This window comes from Notechis scutatus, chromosome 1 (assembly GCF_049901735.1).
Source record: "Notechis scutatus isolate UNSWTSFEM ecotype Mainland chromosome 1, rNotScu1.2, whole genome shotgun sequence".
In the NCBI taxonomy this organism is placed as follows: domain Eukaryota; kingdom Metazoa; phylum Chordata; class Lepidosauria; order Squamata; family Elapidae; genus Notechis; species Notechis scutatus.
In genome coordinates, this window is record NC_142009.1 from 323,258,179 (window position 1) to 323,275,826 (window position 17,648).

The 17,648-nt window shown below is 42.8% G+C and overlaps 1 protein-coding gene and 1 long non-coding RNA gene across 4 annotated transcripts; one reads left to right on the top strand and one right to left on the bottom strand.

Moving 5' to 3' along the window:
• The first annotated feature begins 370 nt into the window (after positions 1–370).
• Positions 371–17,389, top strand: ARRDC2 (arrestin domain containing 2). 2 transcript variants are annotated; one of them, XM_087952536.1, is made up of 9 exons: positions 440–1,058; positions 8,592–9,439; positions 10,433–10,499; positions 10,624–10,771; positions 12,089–12,191; positions 13,121–13,377; positions 14,759–14,921; positions 15,771–15,922; positions 16,112–17,389. In XM_087952536.1, exons 2-9 carry the CDS (start codon positions 9,163–9,165, stop codon positions 16,166–16,168), a joined length of 1,224 nt encoding a protein of 407 aa, XP_087808662.1. In that variant the 5' UTR covers positions 440–1,058; positions 8,592–9,162; the 3' UTR covers positions 16,169–17,389. The 2 variants fall into 2 exon arrangements, with proteins under 2 accessions (XP_026526721.2, XP_087808662.1); XM_026670936.2 differs by lacking the exon at positions 8,592–9,439 and having other exon boundaries at positions 371–1,058.
• LOC148133509 (uncharacterized) lies at positions 2,865–7,563 on the bottom strand. 2 transcript variants are annotated; one of them, XR_015746927.1, is made up of 3 exons: positions 7,367–7,563; positions 6,851–6,893; positions 2,865–4,749 (listed from the first exon to the last, which is right to left on the bottom strand). It is a non-coding gene; the product is annotated as an uncharacterized LOC148133509 (long non-coding RNA). The 2 variants fall into 2 exon arrangements; XR_015746928.1 differs by lacking the exon at positions 2,865–4,749 and adding an exon at positions 6,023–6,108.
• Positions 17,390–17,648: the final 259 nt, after the last annotated feature.

Below are 17,648 nucleotides of genomic sequence, written 5' to 3' on the forward strand. Positions count from 1 at the left end.
AAGTGTGCACACACATGTAGATATATAATTAGCAGCATTTCATATACAATACCAGTTTTTAACAACATTATAACAAAATGGAATTATCCCTGGAAATAGTTATTAATTGTTATTAATCAACAATCATCCAGAATGTGAGCATTTGCCCATTCGAAATCATTCTGCTCATCCAAAAACCAAATTAAAAAGCGGCTATCCCTATCACAAAGGGCTAAATGCAAATATGCAAGTGTCAAAAATGCGCAGCAGGGAAATGACTGGCTTGAACTTCTCCACCTCCATCCTGCGTTTATTGTTATCTCCGGGCATAGGCTGAACTACGTCTTTGCACTCTGCACTTTGAAGACACTCCCTTAAAGGAAGAGTGGGGGGGGGGAGCAGGAGGGGGAGGTGTCTCCGCTGGTGACGCTCCTCGCCTGTTGCTGTCAGTTGTACAGTTAAGGCAAGGCGCTGCACCTAATAAGTCAACAGGAAAGAGAATCAGCAGCCAGTCCCCCTTGTGCGATTGCAGATAGCGGTTGTAGGCAAAGCTCAGGTCTTCCCTCTGCAAAACCCGGGCCCTTCGACTGAGATAAGGAGCATCTCCAGACCCGTGGATTTTGCACCACACCTGCACATCTGAAGGCCTGATCTGACACACATCAGTTTTGCTGTGGAGCACAGCTCAGGGCTACGTGCCGAAGTGCAGTTGCACACACACACAAAAGACACCCACCCTGCCAACATCGCGCTCCTGCTGCAGAAGCAGCCTCCAACCTGCTTCGCTCTCCAGCGGCTTGTGCAGCCCGAAATGCAGCATTTCAGCAGGATCCGTACTTTTATGCTGGAGCTGGACGCAGGACGCGGTCCTGGAGTCGCATACCGGGGAGGAGAGCTGCTTTCCGGGCGAGTGGTGTTGGATGTGGCCAAAGGACTAAAAGTGAGAGCTTTGGCAGTCTGTGCGCGAGGCTTGGCTGCTACCCACTGGCTGGAAAGCAAGAGTTTTGGCATGAACACCGTCTATAGCGACTACACAGCCTACGAGACCTACCTGCGAAGACGGCAGCACCTGATTAGAGGTGAGAGCGTCTTTTCTTTTCCCCTGTTTTCCTCCCGGTGTTGACTTTCTGGGTTACCTGGAAGCCAGAAATACAGGATTGTCTTTGCAGCTTCATGATCTTGTCTCTTTGGTCCACTCCCATCATTTGGGGAGTGGGTCCAAGAGATTGGAATGTGCCCCAAAGCACCCCTCATCTAAGCAGATGACTATTCTGCTAACTAAAACAGAACTTAATAATTAACAGCAATTTAAACATTTTCCCATCTGCCCAATCCTTGGCCCATCCCAAAGAAACAACCCTGCCTTTTAACATACAATGTGTGTCAAGACTTATTACTGGTATTGACAAAACTGGAAAGGGTCGTTCCCCCCAAAAAAAAAATCTGGGTGAAGAGGGTCCCATTAATGTCCAAGTTTGCAATTCCTTTTGTTTATGATTATACACGTTAAGCACTTTGCAAGGGGAAAGAAATGTTGCTTCATAACTGGTGCATTTCAGGAAATCATTTGTCAAATGTCAGCTAAACACAGAAACCAGGTTTCCAAGATACTGTTCAGGCTTGAGAAGAGATGATGTTTAAATGCATGAAACGTTACTGTGAAAGTTAGGGCAGGCAGAACTTGTCAGTTTTTCAGTGTGATTTGTTTGCACCTTGTGTGGGTTGTTTTGATCTTGTTGCATTGACATTGTTGTTTTTCCTTCACTACAGTACTTTAGGTTTGGACAGGAAGAGTAGAATGTAGGAGTAGGAAGGAAAGGAGGGAGGGTGGGTGGGCAGAAGAGAGGAAGGAAGGAAAGGTTTCTGGCCAAAGCAGCGCAGAGGCAAGAATTCCATTGGAAGAATTAATTACTTGTTGCCTTGATGCCAACAGGCTGCTGCACAGGAGTGGCAGCAATTCTTCGTATTTAATGAGGACTGCAAACAAGCAGAGAATTTGTAGACAGCTGGGTTCGCTAATGTGCTGGAAGCACAACAGGGCTTTGAAATACCCATGTGCACGCTGGAAAGTGCCTTGGCGCAACTGGTTTGTCATTTTTGCTGATGAATACTTTTGCTGATGAATACTTGTTCTTTGCTCCCGAAGCAGTTAAAATAGCTACAGACGTCTTATATTCTATGCTTTAATGGTGATTGAGTATTAAAGGAATCACCATTCTTCACATTTCATTTAAAATATTTGTATCTTAGGGTCCCACCCATTGATTGAAGCGACTGTTGAAAACAAAAAAAGGCTCTGCAAGATATTTCACCCACAAGAGCCAAGAGAAGTAGAAGAAGAGAGAAAGATGCAAAGGAAAGGGGAAGTGAAAAGGCTTTGTTTTGTCTGAAAATGTAGCAGATCTTTAACTTTTCCAGTGGTGTTTCCGTTAAATCCGGATGAGAAAAGATTCTGTATTTTTCTCATTTCTATGAGAAAGTCGAAGAAAAATGTGCAATGATGAAAAATTTGACATGGATAGTTCCAGAGTTCTGGGTCTCTTGAGGCAAAAAATTCTGTCCTTTTTACACAGTTCCAGGCTCTTCATGGCTGGCTGGGGAATTCTGGGAGTTGACATCCATACATTTTCAGGTGCCCTACGTTGGGAAACACTGTTCTAGTCAGTAAGCAGCAGAAAATGGCACCTATACACCTCTATATTTAGAGAGAATATGCCACATGGCACTTGTTAGGATAACCATAGAGGAGACTTTTTTCAGAGGCTTCTAATAAGCCTCTAGCAAGTTGAAACACTTAAAATTAAATGAATTCTCCTTTGCTGGATTTCTCTGTTGCGTTCTTTGCTTTGGTAAATAAATAGAACTTCCATGTTCAGAAGGGAGCTGAGCTGAAATGCATTCAATTGAATAACAGCCAAAAAAGGCAATTGCCTTTCATTTTCTGTTTGTAGGCTTCCTGAAGACATCTTGCTGGTCTAGATGGACTTGATCTGGACTCAGCATACCTGTTGTTTGCTTCTTAGGGTGCTTAAGAATAAAAGGACCATAAGCACTCTTAATAAGCAAGGGGATTTACACAAGGATTGATTGCTCCAGGTTTTGTACACAAAGAATAGAAGATAAAATGCAAGGTGAATGCAAGTTCTGTTTTGGTGCACTTTATCTGTTTATGATCAGTATACAACCTGGTTTGCAAAACAATGAACAATCAATGAAATAAATCCCCAATCATTGTAAAATACAGGGTATATATTTATGTTTATACTTATTCATAAATGTGTATCACAAAGTATAACATGATTGAGTCTTAAAACAGCAATAAGGCAATTACAAAACAATCAAATTTAAATCACATTCTGTAAGAAAGGTGGTAGTGGTGGGGAAACAATTCTTCACTTTAACATTTAAACACTATTAACACAAGAATCTCCCAGTGTAAAGATTTGCTCCAAAGATATGTTCCATCATAGAAAAGATTCTGTCTCTAGTTTTTGCCCTCCATAGCAGATACAAAATTGGGGACAATTAGAGAAAGAACCTAGTAGACAAGCAAGTACTCCTTATGTATACTGGAGTCAAAAATCCTACAATTTTGGAAAAGAATTTTAGGAATCTTTAGGAAGAGCATGAAGCCAGAGAGAGAACAGCTTCTAATTCAGCACTGCTCCATAGTGTTTGCAGAATCTCCTGGTGCATTTGTTATTTTCTATAGTTATCATTTTCAGAAATCTTTCTGGGACCCAGGATACCAAGCCTGGAGCTATTTGCACAAGGATGTGTAAACATAAAAAGCTTTTTCTAAGATTTGACTAGGAGCAATTAACTAGCTTGGTAAACAACACCCCTCCTTAGGCAATTCAGATCTTGCCTCAGTTTATGAGTCAGCAAGACAGGAGCATCCAGGAGCTCATGATAGGTAACCTTCTTTTCTATCAAAACAGCTGATTGATCTGCCTACTTTATATATTGGCAATGCAACTCATGTAGAAACATGCCTAATCTAGTTTCTCTGCCTAAAATCCTTTAGCTGGAGGTCAGGTAGGGAGGACTAGGCCTAAAATTTGCATACAAATCAATGGCTCAGTCACTATGACTTCTTGTGTTTTACTAATTCAGTCAAGTGGTCCATCTAATCCACTCAGGACCAGGCAATCTTTTTGGGCCCATTTAGAATATTAAAAACATTCCTAAAATGGCTGCTGTGGGAGATTACCTTATTCACAAAATGGCTGCCATAATACTCGCAAAAGCAGTCATAAAGCCTTCATTTGCCGTGAAGTTAACTAATCCTAATGTTAAGGTGACCAACGTTTTTACAATGAGAAGGAGGACACAAATTGAAGAAAAAAAACAAAGCCACTTGCGCGCAGTGCACTCTTGCGTACGGAGCACTCTTGCGCATGGTGCACTCTTGCATATGGCACATTGTCTCAAAACAATTCTCCTCTGTGGAGTGCATGCGTCTCATAATTGTGTCTCGCCGCACTGTACCGAGCTTTGACGAATCGTCATGTCAAATACAAATACGTCACATCACACACAACGGATCAGCTCGGCATCAATCAAATACGTAGATTTACAGATTAGTCTTCAAATATCAAAAAGGAGGATATGTAGGAGGACACTTTTCGAGAGAGGACAGAATTTACAAAAGAAGGACTGCCCTCCCTAAAGGAGGACGGTTGGTCACCTTACTAATGTACTCTGTTTTGTACAAGGTGTACAAGGTTTGCCAAGGTGTACAAGGTTACATGGAATCCGAGGATATTTCTGAAAAGAAACACGATGGTAAAGATTAGTGGTTCGCCTTGCAGAATACTAACCTTATATTAATTTGTTTTAATTTATAAAATCATTGTAAAATTGCAGAGTTAGGGTAGAAAATAGAACGATAGGGTGGGAAGGGACCTCTGAGATCTTCTATTCCAACCCTCTGCACAAGGCAGAAGACCTTATACCCATGTTGGCGAACCTATGGCACGCATGCTGGAAGTGGCATGCAGAGCCATCTTCACCGGCACGCGAGCCGTCGCCCCAGAGCAAGTCCACTGCGCATGTGCGCACGCTGCCCACCTGCCAGCTGATCGTTGAGTAGCTGCCGTGTATGTGCAGGAGGGGCGTGGGAGATGCACATGCATGCGCAGAAACACACAGTGCGCATGGGGGTTATGCACGCATGTGCAGGGGGCAAGGGGAGGCCCGCGTGCATTGCCTTATGGGTTTTGACACGCAAGGACTTTTGGCACGTGAGGACGGAAAGGTTAACCATCACTGCCTTATACCATCTCAGTCAAATAGTTGTCCCGTCTATTTTGAAAACTTCCAGTGATGAAGTACCCACAACTCCATCACTAGAAGTGTCCAACAGATTCTGATTTCTAATTACGAGATGCTAGTCTACTAGTGATTCCAGAACAAGAATTACTGCAGCTTCAGGATATGCCTTAATAATGGATGCCATCATCATTTCCAGAGGAGTTTTGAAGGGCCTGAAAGATCACCCTTTTTATTTTTCACTCTTTTACTTGGTCTTAACAAAAAGGCTAGCATATTCTTTTTAGCATTTATTATATTTTTGTAATAATAAAACCTTTTTGTGATTTAACAAAAAGCAAATGACTTTTAAAAATTCAACTGGACTCCCACATGATTCATTATGTGCTAAGAGCTGATTTGCCACAAGCCCTTATTCCCAAAGAATTGGCTCATTCCCATTAAGTGATGTGCAACAGGACTGAATTTCTATCGCAATATAAGCTGGCGGGAAATTTAGCTTTTTAATCCAATACATTTAGAGGATGTACAACATTTCTACATTTATAATATAAATTAGAGGATACTCCTTTCAAATATTAAGTTCTGAGTGGTAGCCAACCTTGTTTTTTTCAGCCATCAAGGTGGAATTAAAGCAACTCCGTAGTTTTAATCTATCAAAAAATTCTGATTAAACAGCCTTTGATTGGTTGTTAACTTTTAACGTACCATAAGGAGGTATGTCTATATACTTAAGAATGGGAGGGAAGAAAGATATTATACTACATACTAACAGGGGCCCTTGATCTTTGGAATTTGTGCTCAACTTGAGTCCATTTAAGAATCTGTTTTATAGGAGCATCCTCAGTTGTATTCCTGCATTGTGAGATTCCGTTTATTATACATTAAATGATTGGCTTTTTTGAAGAAAAGTGCAATGTATGAAAGTCCATGAGGATAAGAGACGATAGCATCATTAATCAATTTCCAGAATTGTTTTGCTTACTTATGACTATTTCTGGGCCATTAAATATCACCCAATCAAAAAAATTACCTCATGCAAAAATGCACTTGTTATTCCCCCTGGTCCCCATATGATGGCAGTGTGTGCTAAAAGTTGGAAGATTTTTTTTTTCCTCTGGCATGACCATGTCTTATGGGTGTTTTTATACTCATCAAATGACTGCTTTGCCAAAATGCTTGTAATTTTTCCTAGTATTCAGGAACCTCTGTGTCCTTAGGTTGTTTACTTCTGAATACCAGATGTCTAAGATGAGAAGATTATTGCCTTCCCTTTTTTATTATTAAAGTTCTTTAAAATATGAAAAACCGACAAAAATTAAGAAGGAAAAAAATAGGGAAAAGGAACGAACAAAGAAAATGAAAAGAAATAAGAATAACTTTCAACTTTCTTTGACACAAATATAAAATATATTAACTTTTTGAACTAAAATTCAATAATACCCAGTATTTCTATAATCATAAACATTTCTAATTGTCAAATCTCAAAATTAATGCTGTAATTCTTTTGGTCTCTATCAAAATCTAACCCAGAAATAAAGTCAGAGGAGGTGTTTTCTTTAATCAAAGTAGTCAATTTTGCCATCTCAGCCAGTACCTTTAATTTCATCTATTCTTCCATAGTGGGAATATTTCCATCTCTGGGAATACAAAAGTTTAATTGCAATTTTCATATATATAAACAGTCCCATATTTTTTCTTCAACTACTTCTCCCTCAAATGTAAAACCTCTGGTTTCAATTGTACATTTTTAATAAGAATTCTCTTAAGTTAAAGCACATATTTGACCCCAATAACTCTTAGCCTTCTTATATGTCCACTCAAGGGGATAAAAGATGCCCTCAGAATGTTACTGTCCTTTTTTCCTAGTAATCCTCCACTGACAATTTTTGACTTCTTAAACATAGGAGATAAGCAGGAGGAAATCTCTAGTATTCTTGCCACCCCTCTTTATTACAATTCTATGCACTGCTTTTAAGTTGCATGTTTCTCCTTAGCCCAGGTGAGCCTGCCAAATTTTGAAGAGAGAGAGATTTAGCATTTGATCTTTTAGCAGGAAGAATTGTATAGGAACAATAGTGCCAAATTTCCAAAAGGTAATTATGATTTTTACCTGAAATCTATACCGTGTGGGTGAAGACACCTTGTCCCAGATTGAGAACTAGATTTGATGCTGTACTTTGCAAGAGAATAAAACTTGCTTCCTTAGATCAGGCAGCCTTTCAATTTTTTTAAAGTCCTTGGATTTCCCAAACTAATGCTGGAAAACTTTTGGCTGCACCTGGGAGGAAGGCTGCAAAAATCAGTGGTGGAAAAAAGGTGTATCCAGCCTTTTTCTACAGGGATCAGAGTCCAATTCTTCCCCAGCCAACTAAGGTCTTTACGAAAGAATGGCAGAACTGACATTTGCCGGGGAACTAGATTAAGTCAGTTCTGGAATGGAAAAGCAGTTGGAGGAGAGGGGAATTTCCAGAGTTAATTCTCCTGGCAAGAAAATGAAGTGTCCACATAAGAGTATGTGTATTGGTTCAGCCTCAGGGCAAGATATACAATACAACACAACACAACACAACACAACACAACAGAAAGAAAGAAAGAAAGAAAGAAAGAAAGAAAGAAAGAAAGAAAGAAAGAAAGAAAGAAAGAAAGAAAGAAAGAAAGATAATACAGTTGCACTTTCGGTTGACTGAAATAGAAATTCTGGTCAGATCTGGTCTGGAGAATGCCCATCTTAATTATAGAAAGATGCAGAGAAAAACAGGGCACAGGCATTTAAGGGAAATACTAAGGGTGGGACGACGGGGTGTGCATAAGTGCACAATTGTGCCTACCGTCCGCACAATTGTGCCTACCGTCCCTGTTCTATTGTCCCCATTTATTTGTACCTATTTCCTGTGTTCTTACTCATGTTTATACTTATACTTTATTTATTTATTTATTTATTTTGTCAAGCAATTATAAGACAACAGGATAAACATAATTATGGATACATGAAATGGTATACATATAAGAAAAATTAAAAAAAGAAACGACAGGGATGGTAGGCACGTTTGTGCGCTTATGCATGCCCCCTACAGACCTCTTAGGAAAGGGGTGAGGTCAATAATAGACAGTCTAAGGTTAAAGTTTTTGGGGTTTGGGGAAGAAACCACAGAGTCAGAGTATTCCAGACATTGACCACTCTGTTGCTGAAGTCGTATTTCCTGCAATCAAGTTTGGTGCGGTTTACCTTGAGTTTGTATCTATTGTGTGCTCTTGTAAGCGACTGACAAAACAAATCAAAAATATATCAATCCAGGAGCACAATGACATTTAAGTGAACGCCACTTTCCTTCCAGATCCTAGGATAGAAGCATTGTGCGAAGCGGGGGAGAAGGCGGAAAGTCATAATAAACAACCTACGGTGTTGTTTTTCTGACATGGAGCTATTTTCCATTCTCTTTGGGTTTCCTAAATCTCAAGGCATTTTTTTTAAATAAATAAATAACTATTCTGGCCGGTTTATCAAGCTAACTTTGCCCAGTGGAGGAAAGTTTATCTCTCTGGAAATTTCTCCCCCAGCCACCCCCCCGCCGCCACCCCCGCTTGCAAACGGGAGAGCAAGTCGAAGAGGCAACCGAGCAGCCCAGCCGACCAACTTTCAAAGCCGGAGCGCATGCTTGTTGACTTGTTTTTCCAAGGGCTTCTCTCGCCCCGCCTTCTGAGGCCAAGCCTTCTCCCCCTCGGATTGGCCGCTCGGCTGCCGGGGGGCGTGGCCAAGCGCCTGGGGAGGGGCGCTCGGGAGGTGGCTGAAGCATTTAAAGGGGCCGTGCGCTGAGGAGAGCCCAAAGCGCGACTTGCGCCCCTCTTGATAGCACGTCGAGCGAGCTCTGTTATTATTATTGTTGTTGTTTCCTCCTTGTCTCGGCCATGCTTTTCGATCGGCTGAAGCGCTTCTCCATCGTGCTGGACTGTCCGGAGCTGGCCTCTCCGCCGGTCTTCAGCTCGGGCGAGAGCGTGGCCGGCCGGGTCGTGCTGGAGCTGTCCGGCGAGGCGCGCTTGGGCTCCCTGCACATCCACGCCGAGGGTTGCGCCAAGGTTCACTGGACCGAGTCCCGCAGCGCGGGCTCCAGCACAGCCTACACGCAGAGCTACGGCGACCAGGTGGACTTCCTCAACCACCGGGAGACCCTCCTCGCCCCGCCAGGTAGACACGGAGCGCAACCCGCCCGAGCGGCTGCGGCCGGCGGGTCTCCCGGACCCGGGCGGTGTGTGTGTGTGTGTGTGCGGGCGTTCTGGTCTGGGGCGGAACGGACCCCGATCCAAGCCTCCCCGGACTCCTTCATCTCTCTCTCGCGCGCGCGCGCGTCACTCCTACTACCAGCTTCGGGTTTCTTGCGAGAAGGAAGGAACCGGGCAGGGCGCAGCGCTAAACTTTGCTGGCCTCGCCGCGGTGGCTTCTGCTGCTTCTTTTGGAGCAGACGGGCTCAGTCCGTCTGAGGACGAAGGCGAATTTGCCCGGGAGAGCTGAGTTTTACTTTTTATTCTTCCCCCCACTGTTTGGACTAAGGCATCTCAGCTCTTGTGTGCAGCTGCCCTCTGCAGAATTCCTCCGGCGGGGCCGGTTTGCCCGAGCGCCGTGCCAGACGGGAGTGGATGCAACTGGCAAATTTGGATCAGCCAGTTCTCCTCTCGGAAACCGCGCATTATATAATGTTTGGGGGGCGGGGGGGACAAGGGGACAAGTGCCTGAGACACTATGTACTGCTCTCCTGAGTAAGTGAGTGAGCAACTTGCTTTGAAGTCTGTAGTTTTATTAGGCAAGTGAAACAGGAGTTTCCCAAATGAGCCAGTAGGAATTTGGTGTAGTTACACGACCTGTTCCATTGACAGGTATATCAAGATATTTCCCTTGGGTGTATTGATGTCAAAAGTAGAAGTAGATAAGTTTATTGTGAAAAATGTATAATGCAATCTCATTGATGACTTGAGGCTTGGTTGGCCTTTTTAAAAAATACCTTTGTGGTTAGTGTACCTGAACGATTCCAGTTTGTTATCTCTTGGATGTGCATGTGTGTTTAACCTCACCTAAGTTCTCTTGGTTTGCTTTTGCCTAAAAGCTTGGCAGAACTTTATGCAAAAAAAATTTTTTTTTGTTTTTTAATAAAGAGCTTTTGTTCTTTCTTCTGTTCCCTAACAGATAATGGAGATGTCACGGTTCTTCAGGCAGGAAGGCATGAATTTCCCTTCACTTTCCAGCTCCCAGGGTAAGTCCTTGTCTTTTCCAGATACATTGTGGATTCATAATAGTGAGTATTTTAGGCTTTTTCTAGCTGGAGCAGTTGGCACAGGCCTTGTTCTTAGTCGCAATATTTCTTTTTCCCAAAACAGGACCTTGGCCACCTCCTTTGAAGGCAAGCATGGCAGTGTCCGCTACTGGGTGAAGGCTAAATTACACCGGCCTTGGTCTTCAGTCAAACGAGCCAAAAAGGAGTTCACAGTCATTGAACCCATTGATATCAACACACCAGCCTTACTGGTAAGCTGAGGCAGGATGTCAAAAGACAATCTCCACATTATTCCCAGAAAGCTAACCTGGATCACACCAGCAATTTACAATTGATAAAAGATTATATGTAGTTGGCTTGTAGGTAATCCCATATAGTTTTGTCATGCATACTAGCAGTGTTTTGCAGCTGCCTTTTTCCGGGCTATTTTTAAAGTTTTCCTGTCTTGGTACAGCCATAAAATTATTTGGAGATACCTAATCAGGCCTTATCTGGTCTCATAGGCCAGTGAAGATCAATCTTAGATTCTCCTTAAGAACTACAGCTGCTTAATGGCCTTGTACAGTTTATTGCCAGCTGTTCTATTTTTCTGTCCAAAGTATTAGATTATATTTGTGTATAAGGTATTACTTAAACACCCAAAAGTGTGTTTTTTATTAGGGCAAACTGGTCTACCCAAATATGGGATGAAGCACACTGCTTCCGCTTTCGCCTTTCAGCCCCAGTCCAGGAGCCTTCGCAGGCAGTCACGACAAACATTTTTTGTGTTAAATTAATATTTACTGACAAAGAAATAAAGGGAGACTAACATAGGTCTATTTCAAGCTATTTATCTCTTGTCAGCTAGCCATACCCTTCTGGGATTTGAACCCAGGTGTTCTGGTGTTAAATATAAACTTAACAGCAGAAATTGTAGTGTTTAATTCAATAGCATTAAATTCATGCTACTTAACTGAGGTCTCTTGTTTATCAAAACCATCCCCATCATATTTGCCTCTTATGATTCTCTGCAATATCCTGGTGAGATGTTGAGGATGAACGGAGACAATATGAATGAACTGATATCTTTTTAAGATTTCTGTCACAGGTTGACGAAGCTTATTGCCATGCTTTCATTGAATATCATAATCCTGCCTTCCCTAGCTTAGAGCTGTCCAGAATTTGCAGCCTTAACACATTTGTTGCGTATCTCTGTGCTGCTTATTTCATCACCATGGTTTGTAACTCCTAATACCAACCATGGTTGCTAATTCCTAGGCAACCCAATCATAAGTTTGTCTAATTCATGCTGAAGGACAAGCAAACTCTAATCATTTATCACACAGTGGTTCATTTATTTTTATACTTCTGAGGATCTAGAAACAGGGAATTTGTTCAGCACCCAAAGAAAACTTAAAAAAACAACAGCCATCACCCTTCATCTTTGCTTTGTTAGAAGGAATCTGATATTGTCTGTGAACCTTTCTCCCTCATTGAAACATTTTTTTGATTTGGGAAAAGAAAAGCAACTCTGGATTCTTCGTTTCCTGCTGCTAATGTGTTTCTCTCCTTTTCACTATTCCCAACAGACACCTCAGGCTGGTGCCAAAGAAAAGCTGGCGCGAGCGTGGTACTGTAATCGTGGCCAGGTTTCGGTCTCAGCCAAAATCGATCGGAAAGGCTATACACCAGGTGATCTTTTAGGCAATTGTTTAGGAGGGAGCTGCAATGTGGGATAGTTCCTCTTTTCACCTTTACCCCCAACAAGCAGAATTTGGGTGAATGGCTCATTTTTATACAACCGCAGTCACTCAAATGCCAAAACTGGCATGGGGGGTGGGGTTGAGAGTGAGCTGCAACCCTGGGGGGTGGTTAGTGGCTTGATGGTACTCCCTTACTTTTGTTAATCTAGTCCTGTTTTTAACTTTTTTTTTCACCATCTATGTCTCTTGTATATGGTTGTATGGGTTTTTTATTTATTTATTTGTATCCAGCTTTTATTATTTTTACAAATAACCCAATATACCTTCCTTCTCCTAATTTTCCCCACAACAATTCTGTGAAGTGTTTGGGCTGAGAGAAAGTGGCTGGCCCAGTGTCACCCAGCTGGCTTGTCATGGCTAAAGTGAGACTTACATTCATGGTCTCCCAGCTTCTAGCCTGGTACCCTAATCATTGGACCAAACTGGGTCTCTTTCTTACTTTTTTCATTTGTAAAGCACCCAAAGTCACTTAGGTATGATGGGAAGTATATAAATTTGATAACTATATAAATCACGAACATAGCATTAGCTAAAATCTTCTGAAAGTTCCCTTACGAAGAACTAGGCCAGGGGTCCCCAAACTTGGCACCTTTAAGACTTGTGGACTTCAACTCCCAGAATTCTGGCAGTTGAAGTCCACAAGTCTTAAAGGTGCCAAGTTTGGAGACCTCTAAACCAGGCCATCAAAATTATTGGGGAGAGGGATAGGAAGAAGCCATACTGTTGCCATCAAATATATGCATGCCCTTGCAAAAATTTCAAATACCAACCAAAGGTTAGAGAAAAGGTTTAAAAGAGCAGATGAATAACCCTGGTGGATTCCTTCTAATACCCACCTGTCTTCCGTTCCCTTTGCAGGTGAAGTCATCCCCATCTTTGCTGAAATTGACAACTGCACCAACCGTTCCATCGTACCAAAGGCTGCCATCATCCAGACACAGACATTCATTGCCCGAGGCAATAAAAAACAGAAGAAATGTGTGGTGGCAAGCATTGTGGGAGACTCCATTATAGCAGGGACGAGAGAGGTGTGGCATGGCCGTGCGCTCAAGATCCCACCGGTTGGGCCCTCCATCCTGCAGTGTCGCATCATCCATGTTGAATATGCACTGAAGGTGAGGTGAAGAAGAGCATCCGTGTGAACATAAGAGAGTTTAGAGATTTGGGATTGTCTGGTGAATTAATGCTTTGCATCCATGGGTGGGATCCGACTGGCATAACAACCGGTTTGGGGAGCGCACGCATGCGCGTCAAACGTGTGTTGTATGTGCATGCAATGCTACAGGCTCCGGCAAGCATTTACCTTCTCCAGCTGATGAACAGCACTCAGCTGTGCCATGCAAAGCAGTTGAGGAGGAAAACACAGCCACTAAAGGACAGCCTACCACCCGGGCAGGCAGGCCAAACAGCAGACCAAAACCTCGTCCCAGCGAACCGGTTCGGTGTCAGCTGCTCTTCGGAGCTACCGGTTCAGTAGAACCGGACTGAACCGGTAGGATCCCACCACTGTCTGCATCCCAGAAAAATCTCATTTTTATTCGCTCATTCGTCTTAAAAGAGCTCAGGCTGAATGAACTATTTCAAAACATCTGTTTTAATCTACTACTTAAACAGCAGTTAAAGTTGATAATTCACACGCTGGATAGAATCAGTGAAATCAACAAAAATAGAGTGGTGGAAATCAGTTTGGTAAAATATTCTTTTTTTTACCTAAAGCATGTCTTGAAACCAGGAGACCATGACTTCTACTCCTGCCTTAGGCACAAAGCCAGCTGGGTGACTTTGGGCCAACTTTTGTTTCTCAACCCAGGAAAAAGGCAAATGCAAACCATTTCCATAAAGGTGTGGCCAGGAAAACTGCATGGAATTGTCCATGTAATCAGCAGAAGTCAAACTGACTTAAAGGCACATATTTAAATGAGATTTCTCTATCTCAGACCAGGGGCCACTTTAAGATTTGAAAATGCAATCTTGGCCACTTGCAGCATGGCTGTCGGGGGGTATTCTGGGAGTTGAAGTCTACACGTCTTAAAAGTGGTCAAGGTTGGACATCCCTAGTCTAGATTTCTTTTAGGGCAATAAAAAGAGCTTCCCTGGGGAGAATACTCCAATCCTTGCCAGCCCCACTATTGGTTGCCTTTTATTGTATGCAAATATGCTTCTGTGTGCATTGTCCCACTTTGGAAAAATAGAAGCTAAACATCCTCACTCAAGACACATAGAATTTCGTTTCTCTCCTGCCCCCCCAATCTTTCTCATTGCCCTTCTCCCCTGTTGCAATTTGAATCCTATTTAAGGGATAGTGCCCAGAACTAGAAAAATGTTTAATGTCTTAACTTAGACAAAATGAAAATGCAGTCTTAGCTTTTGAGATGTAGAACAAAGAAGCCTGGGCTTGCTTTATTTACAGCGAGCTGGAAATGATGGATGACATAGGAGTATCTTTTTCTTTCTTTTCCCTAAAAGTTAATGGTGGGCTATTTTTATTATTGGCAGGTCTGTGTTGACATCCCAGGGACTTCCAAACTGCTCCTGGAGTTGCCACTAGTGATAGGCACAATTCCTTTGCATCCATTCGGCAGCCGCACTTCCAGCATCAGCAGCCAGTACAGCCTCAATGTGGATTGGCTACAGTTGGGGATCTCGGAACAGCCTGAGGGTAAGCACCTTAAGTTGAAGTGAAGAGTGAAACCAATTGGGAGATCTAGACATTGAAAGTTGTATGGAGATTCTCAATCATCCAAGTCATGGTTATCCCAAAGGTGCTTTTTTCCAAAAGGCACCTGGACTTCCTTGTTGTTTTCCTCTGAAAATGTTTTACTTTCATCTTCTTCAGTTCTAATTCAGCTAGAACTGAGGAAGCTCCTTGCATGAGAAGCGAAACTTTTTCAAAGGGGAAAAAAAATAAACAAAAGTCCACTTGCGTTTTGGAAAAAGTGCCTTTGGGACCTAGTGATCGAAATTAGGCAAAGAAAATGGTTCTCTTGTTAGTGGTCCTGAATTTGCAGCATCTCCACTGAGAAGGCCTGCCTCAAGTACGATTCCAAGAATTTGTGCTTTTGTAAGAAATAAACTTTTGGGGCGATGGTGTTACTGGATTGTATTTTGCTTGTTCTAAAATATTCAACTTTGTGATGGCTTACGGGGTGGGAGCAGGGGGAAGGGAAGTTGAAGGCGGATGGATGAACTCCTGAGGTGTGTGCATTTATGGCATTGAAGCTTTCTCAGTGTAGCAAGTGGCAACTTTCTGTAATTCTAAGTCCTGACCAGGTACCATCTTTCTTGGGATGGTTAAAAGTAATAAAATGTCATTTGCGTGAATCCACTCAAGTCGGCGTTAAAGTTCTTAATTTGGGTTCACGTGCTCTGCTAAACTATGACAAACTTTGATAATATTTGGGATAATTTACGTAAGAACAAGTGAGGTCCTGCTGATAGCATCATCTCGATTTAAGCCTAGAAATCATGTTAAGAGGCACTCAGGTTAATCTACTGTGTTTCTCCTTAGCTCCTCCAGCGTACTCTTCTGTAGTGTCTGGTGAAGCAACCATGGAAAACTTGTCCCCTCCTTCTCTGGATGAGTGTCCTGCATTACTTGAAGGACCTTTCTTTGCCTACATCCAAGAATTTCGTTTCCGACCGCCTCCTCTCTACTCCGAGGTGAGTATGGAAGAGTGGTGCACAACTTATTGTTTTGCTGGCAAAGTTCTTTTGTTTTTGTTTTTGTTTGCTGCCCTGCTTATCCTAGCCGCTATCAGGATCTTGCTGGTAAAATAAGTTTTATCAAATCAACTTTCCTGGGGGAGCTATTGGTAACCTTTCTCTTGTCTCACTCTCCTTGAAATCTAGGTGGACCCCAACCCTCCATCCGATAACAGCATCCGTCCCCGTTGCATGACTTGCTGAAGGAAGCCCTGCCTGATTTGAGATCAAAGGAAGTCCTTGATAGAGATTACCGCAGTGGAAGCTCAATGGTGGGCTGAAGAAGAGGCCTTTTGCCCCAGGAGAAATGTGGGCGCCCAATTCTTAGTCGGTGCCCTACACAGAATGCCTTCATTGGACTCTCTCCGCAACAGAGCGAGCTTGGTTGGCGTTGGGGATGAAGAACGAGAAGAGGGCTCTTCCTCGGTGCATAAAGTGGTGTTCAGGAGGAGCACAAAAGCATTTTGAACTCTAGACCGATCTACTGTGCTTTCCTTGGGTGCATTTCACTATATCCTCCCTACACCTACAGAGGGGTGGTTTTTTTTTTTACTTTGTGTAGACTGAAGCTGCAGAAGGAACCCATTCACCCTGAGAATCTGAGAAGGCGTTTCTTCTCCATTGCCTAGAATTCCATTAACGTCTTTCAGACGGAAGTTGGCTCAAAGAATTCCTGCCTTATGACACTCTGTCACTGTTAACACTTCTGACTTTTTTTTTTTTTGGATGGCCCAGCTGGGGTTTCACTTTTAATTTCATCCGACAAACTGAGACGCTTATGGGAATGGGTCAGGGGTTGAGTGGATAAGAGTCTCCAGTCTAAAAATTGTTGATAAGGACAGAAGGGGTGCACATCTTTTTCTCCCTTAACTTCAGGGAGTGATTTGTTTTTGATCAATGCAACAGAATTGCAATTGTACTATCAGGGAATAGGATTGGCGTGGTTGTAACAGGTGGTTGATTTTGCAATTACCCACTTATGGTGGATCTAAATTCTCAAAACTAACCCTTTTGAGTTACAGAATTTAGGGGGAAAAAATCTTTGGCTGTATGAATTCAACAGAAATGGAGAATAGAAATGAAAAGTTATTGGGAGCATGCTTTCCCCCCCCCCCATTTCAAAATGGGTCTTAATTAGACTCCCAAGAGGGGCTGGCGGGGGAGTGAATCCCCCCCTCCCTCAGATGCATTCCGGATGCTTCTAAGCATGTAAACATCCCGCTTCTGCCCCCGTGTGGGGCTGGTGGCCTTGCTTTTGTACCTCTTTTCCGTTACTGTATAATCCGGTTTGATACTGACCTAAACCTATTTCTAGGTTTGCATTTTATAAACGTGGATGCCTTTTAACTGTTTGAAAGCAATGTGTGTTCCTCAGAATTCCTAGTTTTGTACAAGGTTTGCAATTAAATTAATCAAACTTTTTAATCGCTGGAATTTTTCTTCCTGTTTTCATTCAAACTGTCCCTTAACCCAGGGGTCTCCAACCTTGGCAACTTTAAGCCTGGAGGACTTCAACTCCCAGAATTCCCCAGCCAGCAAAGCTGGCTGGGGAATTCTGGGAGTTGAAGTCCTCCAGGCTTAAAGTTGCCAAGGTTGGAGACCCCTGCCTTAACCCACTTAGCTTTCACCCAGGTCCAAGTAGAATGCCAGAGTTTATAGGACATGCTTCAGATTGCTAGCTGAA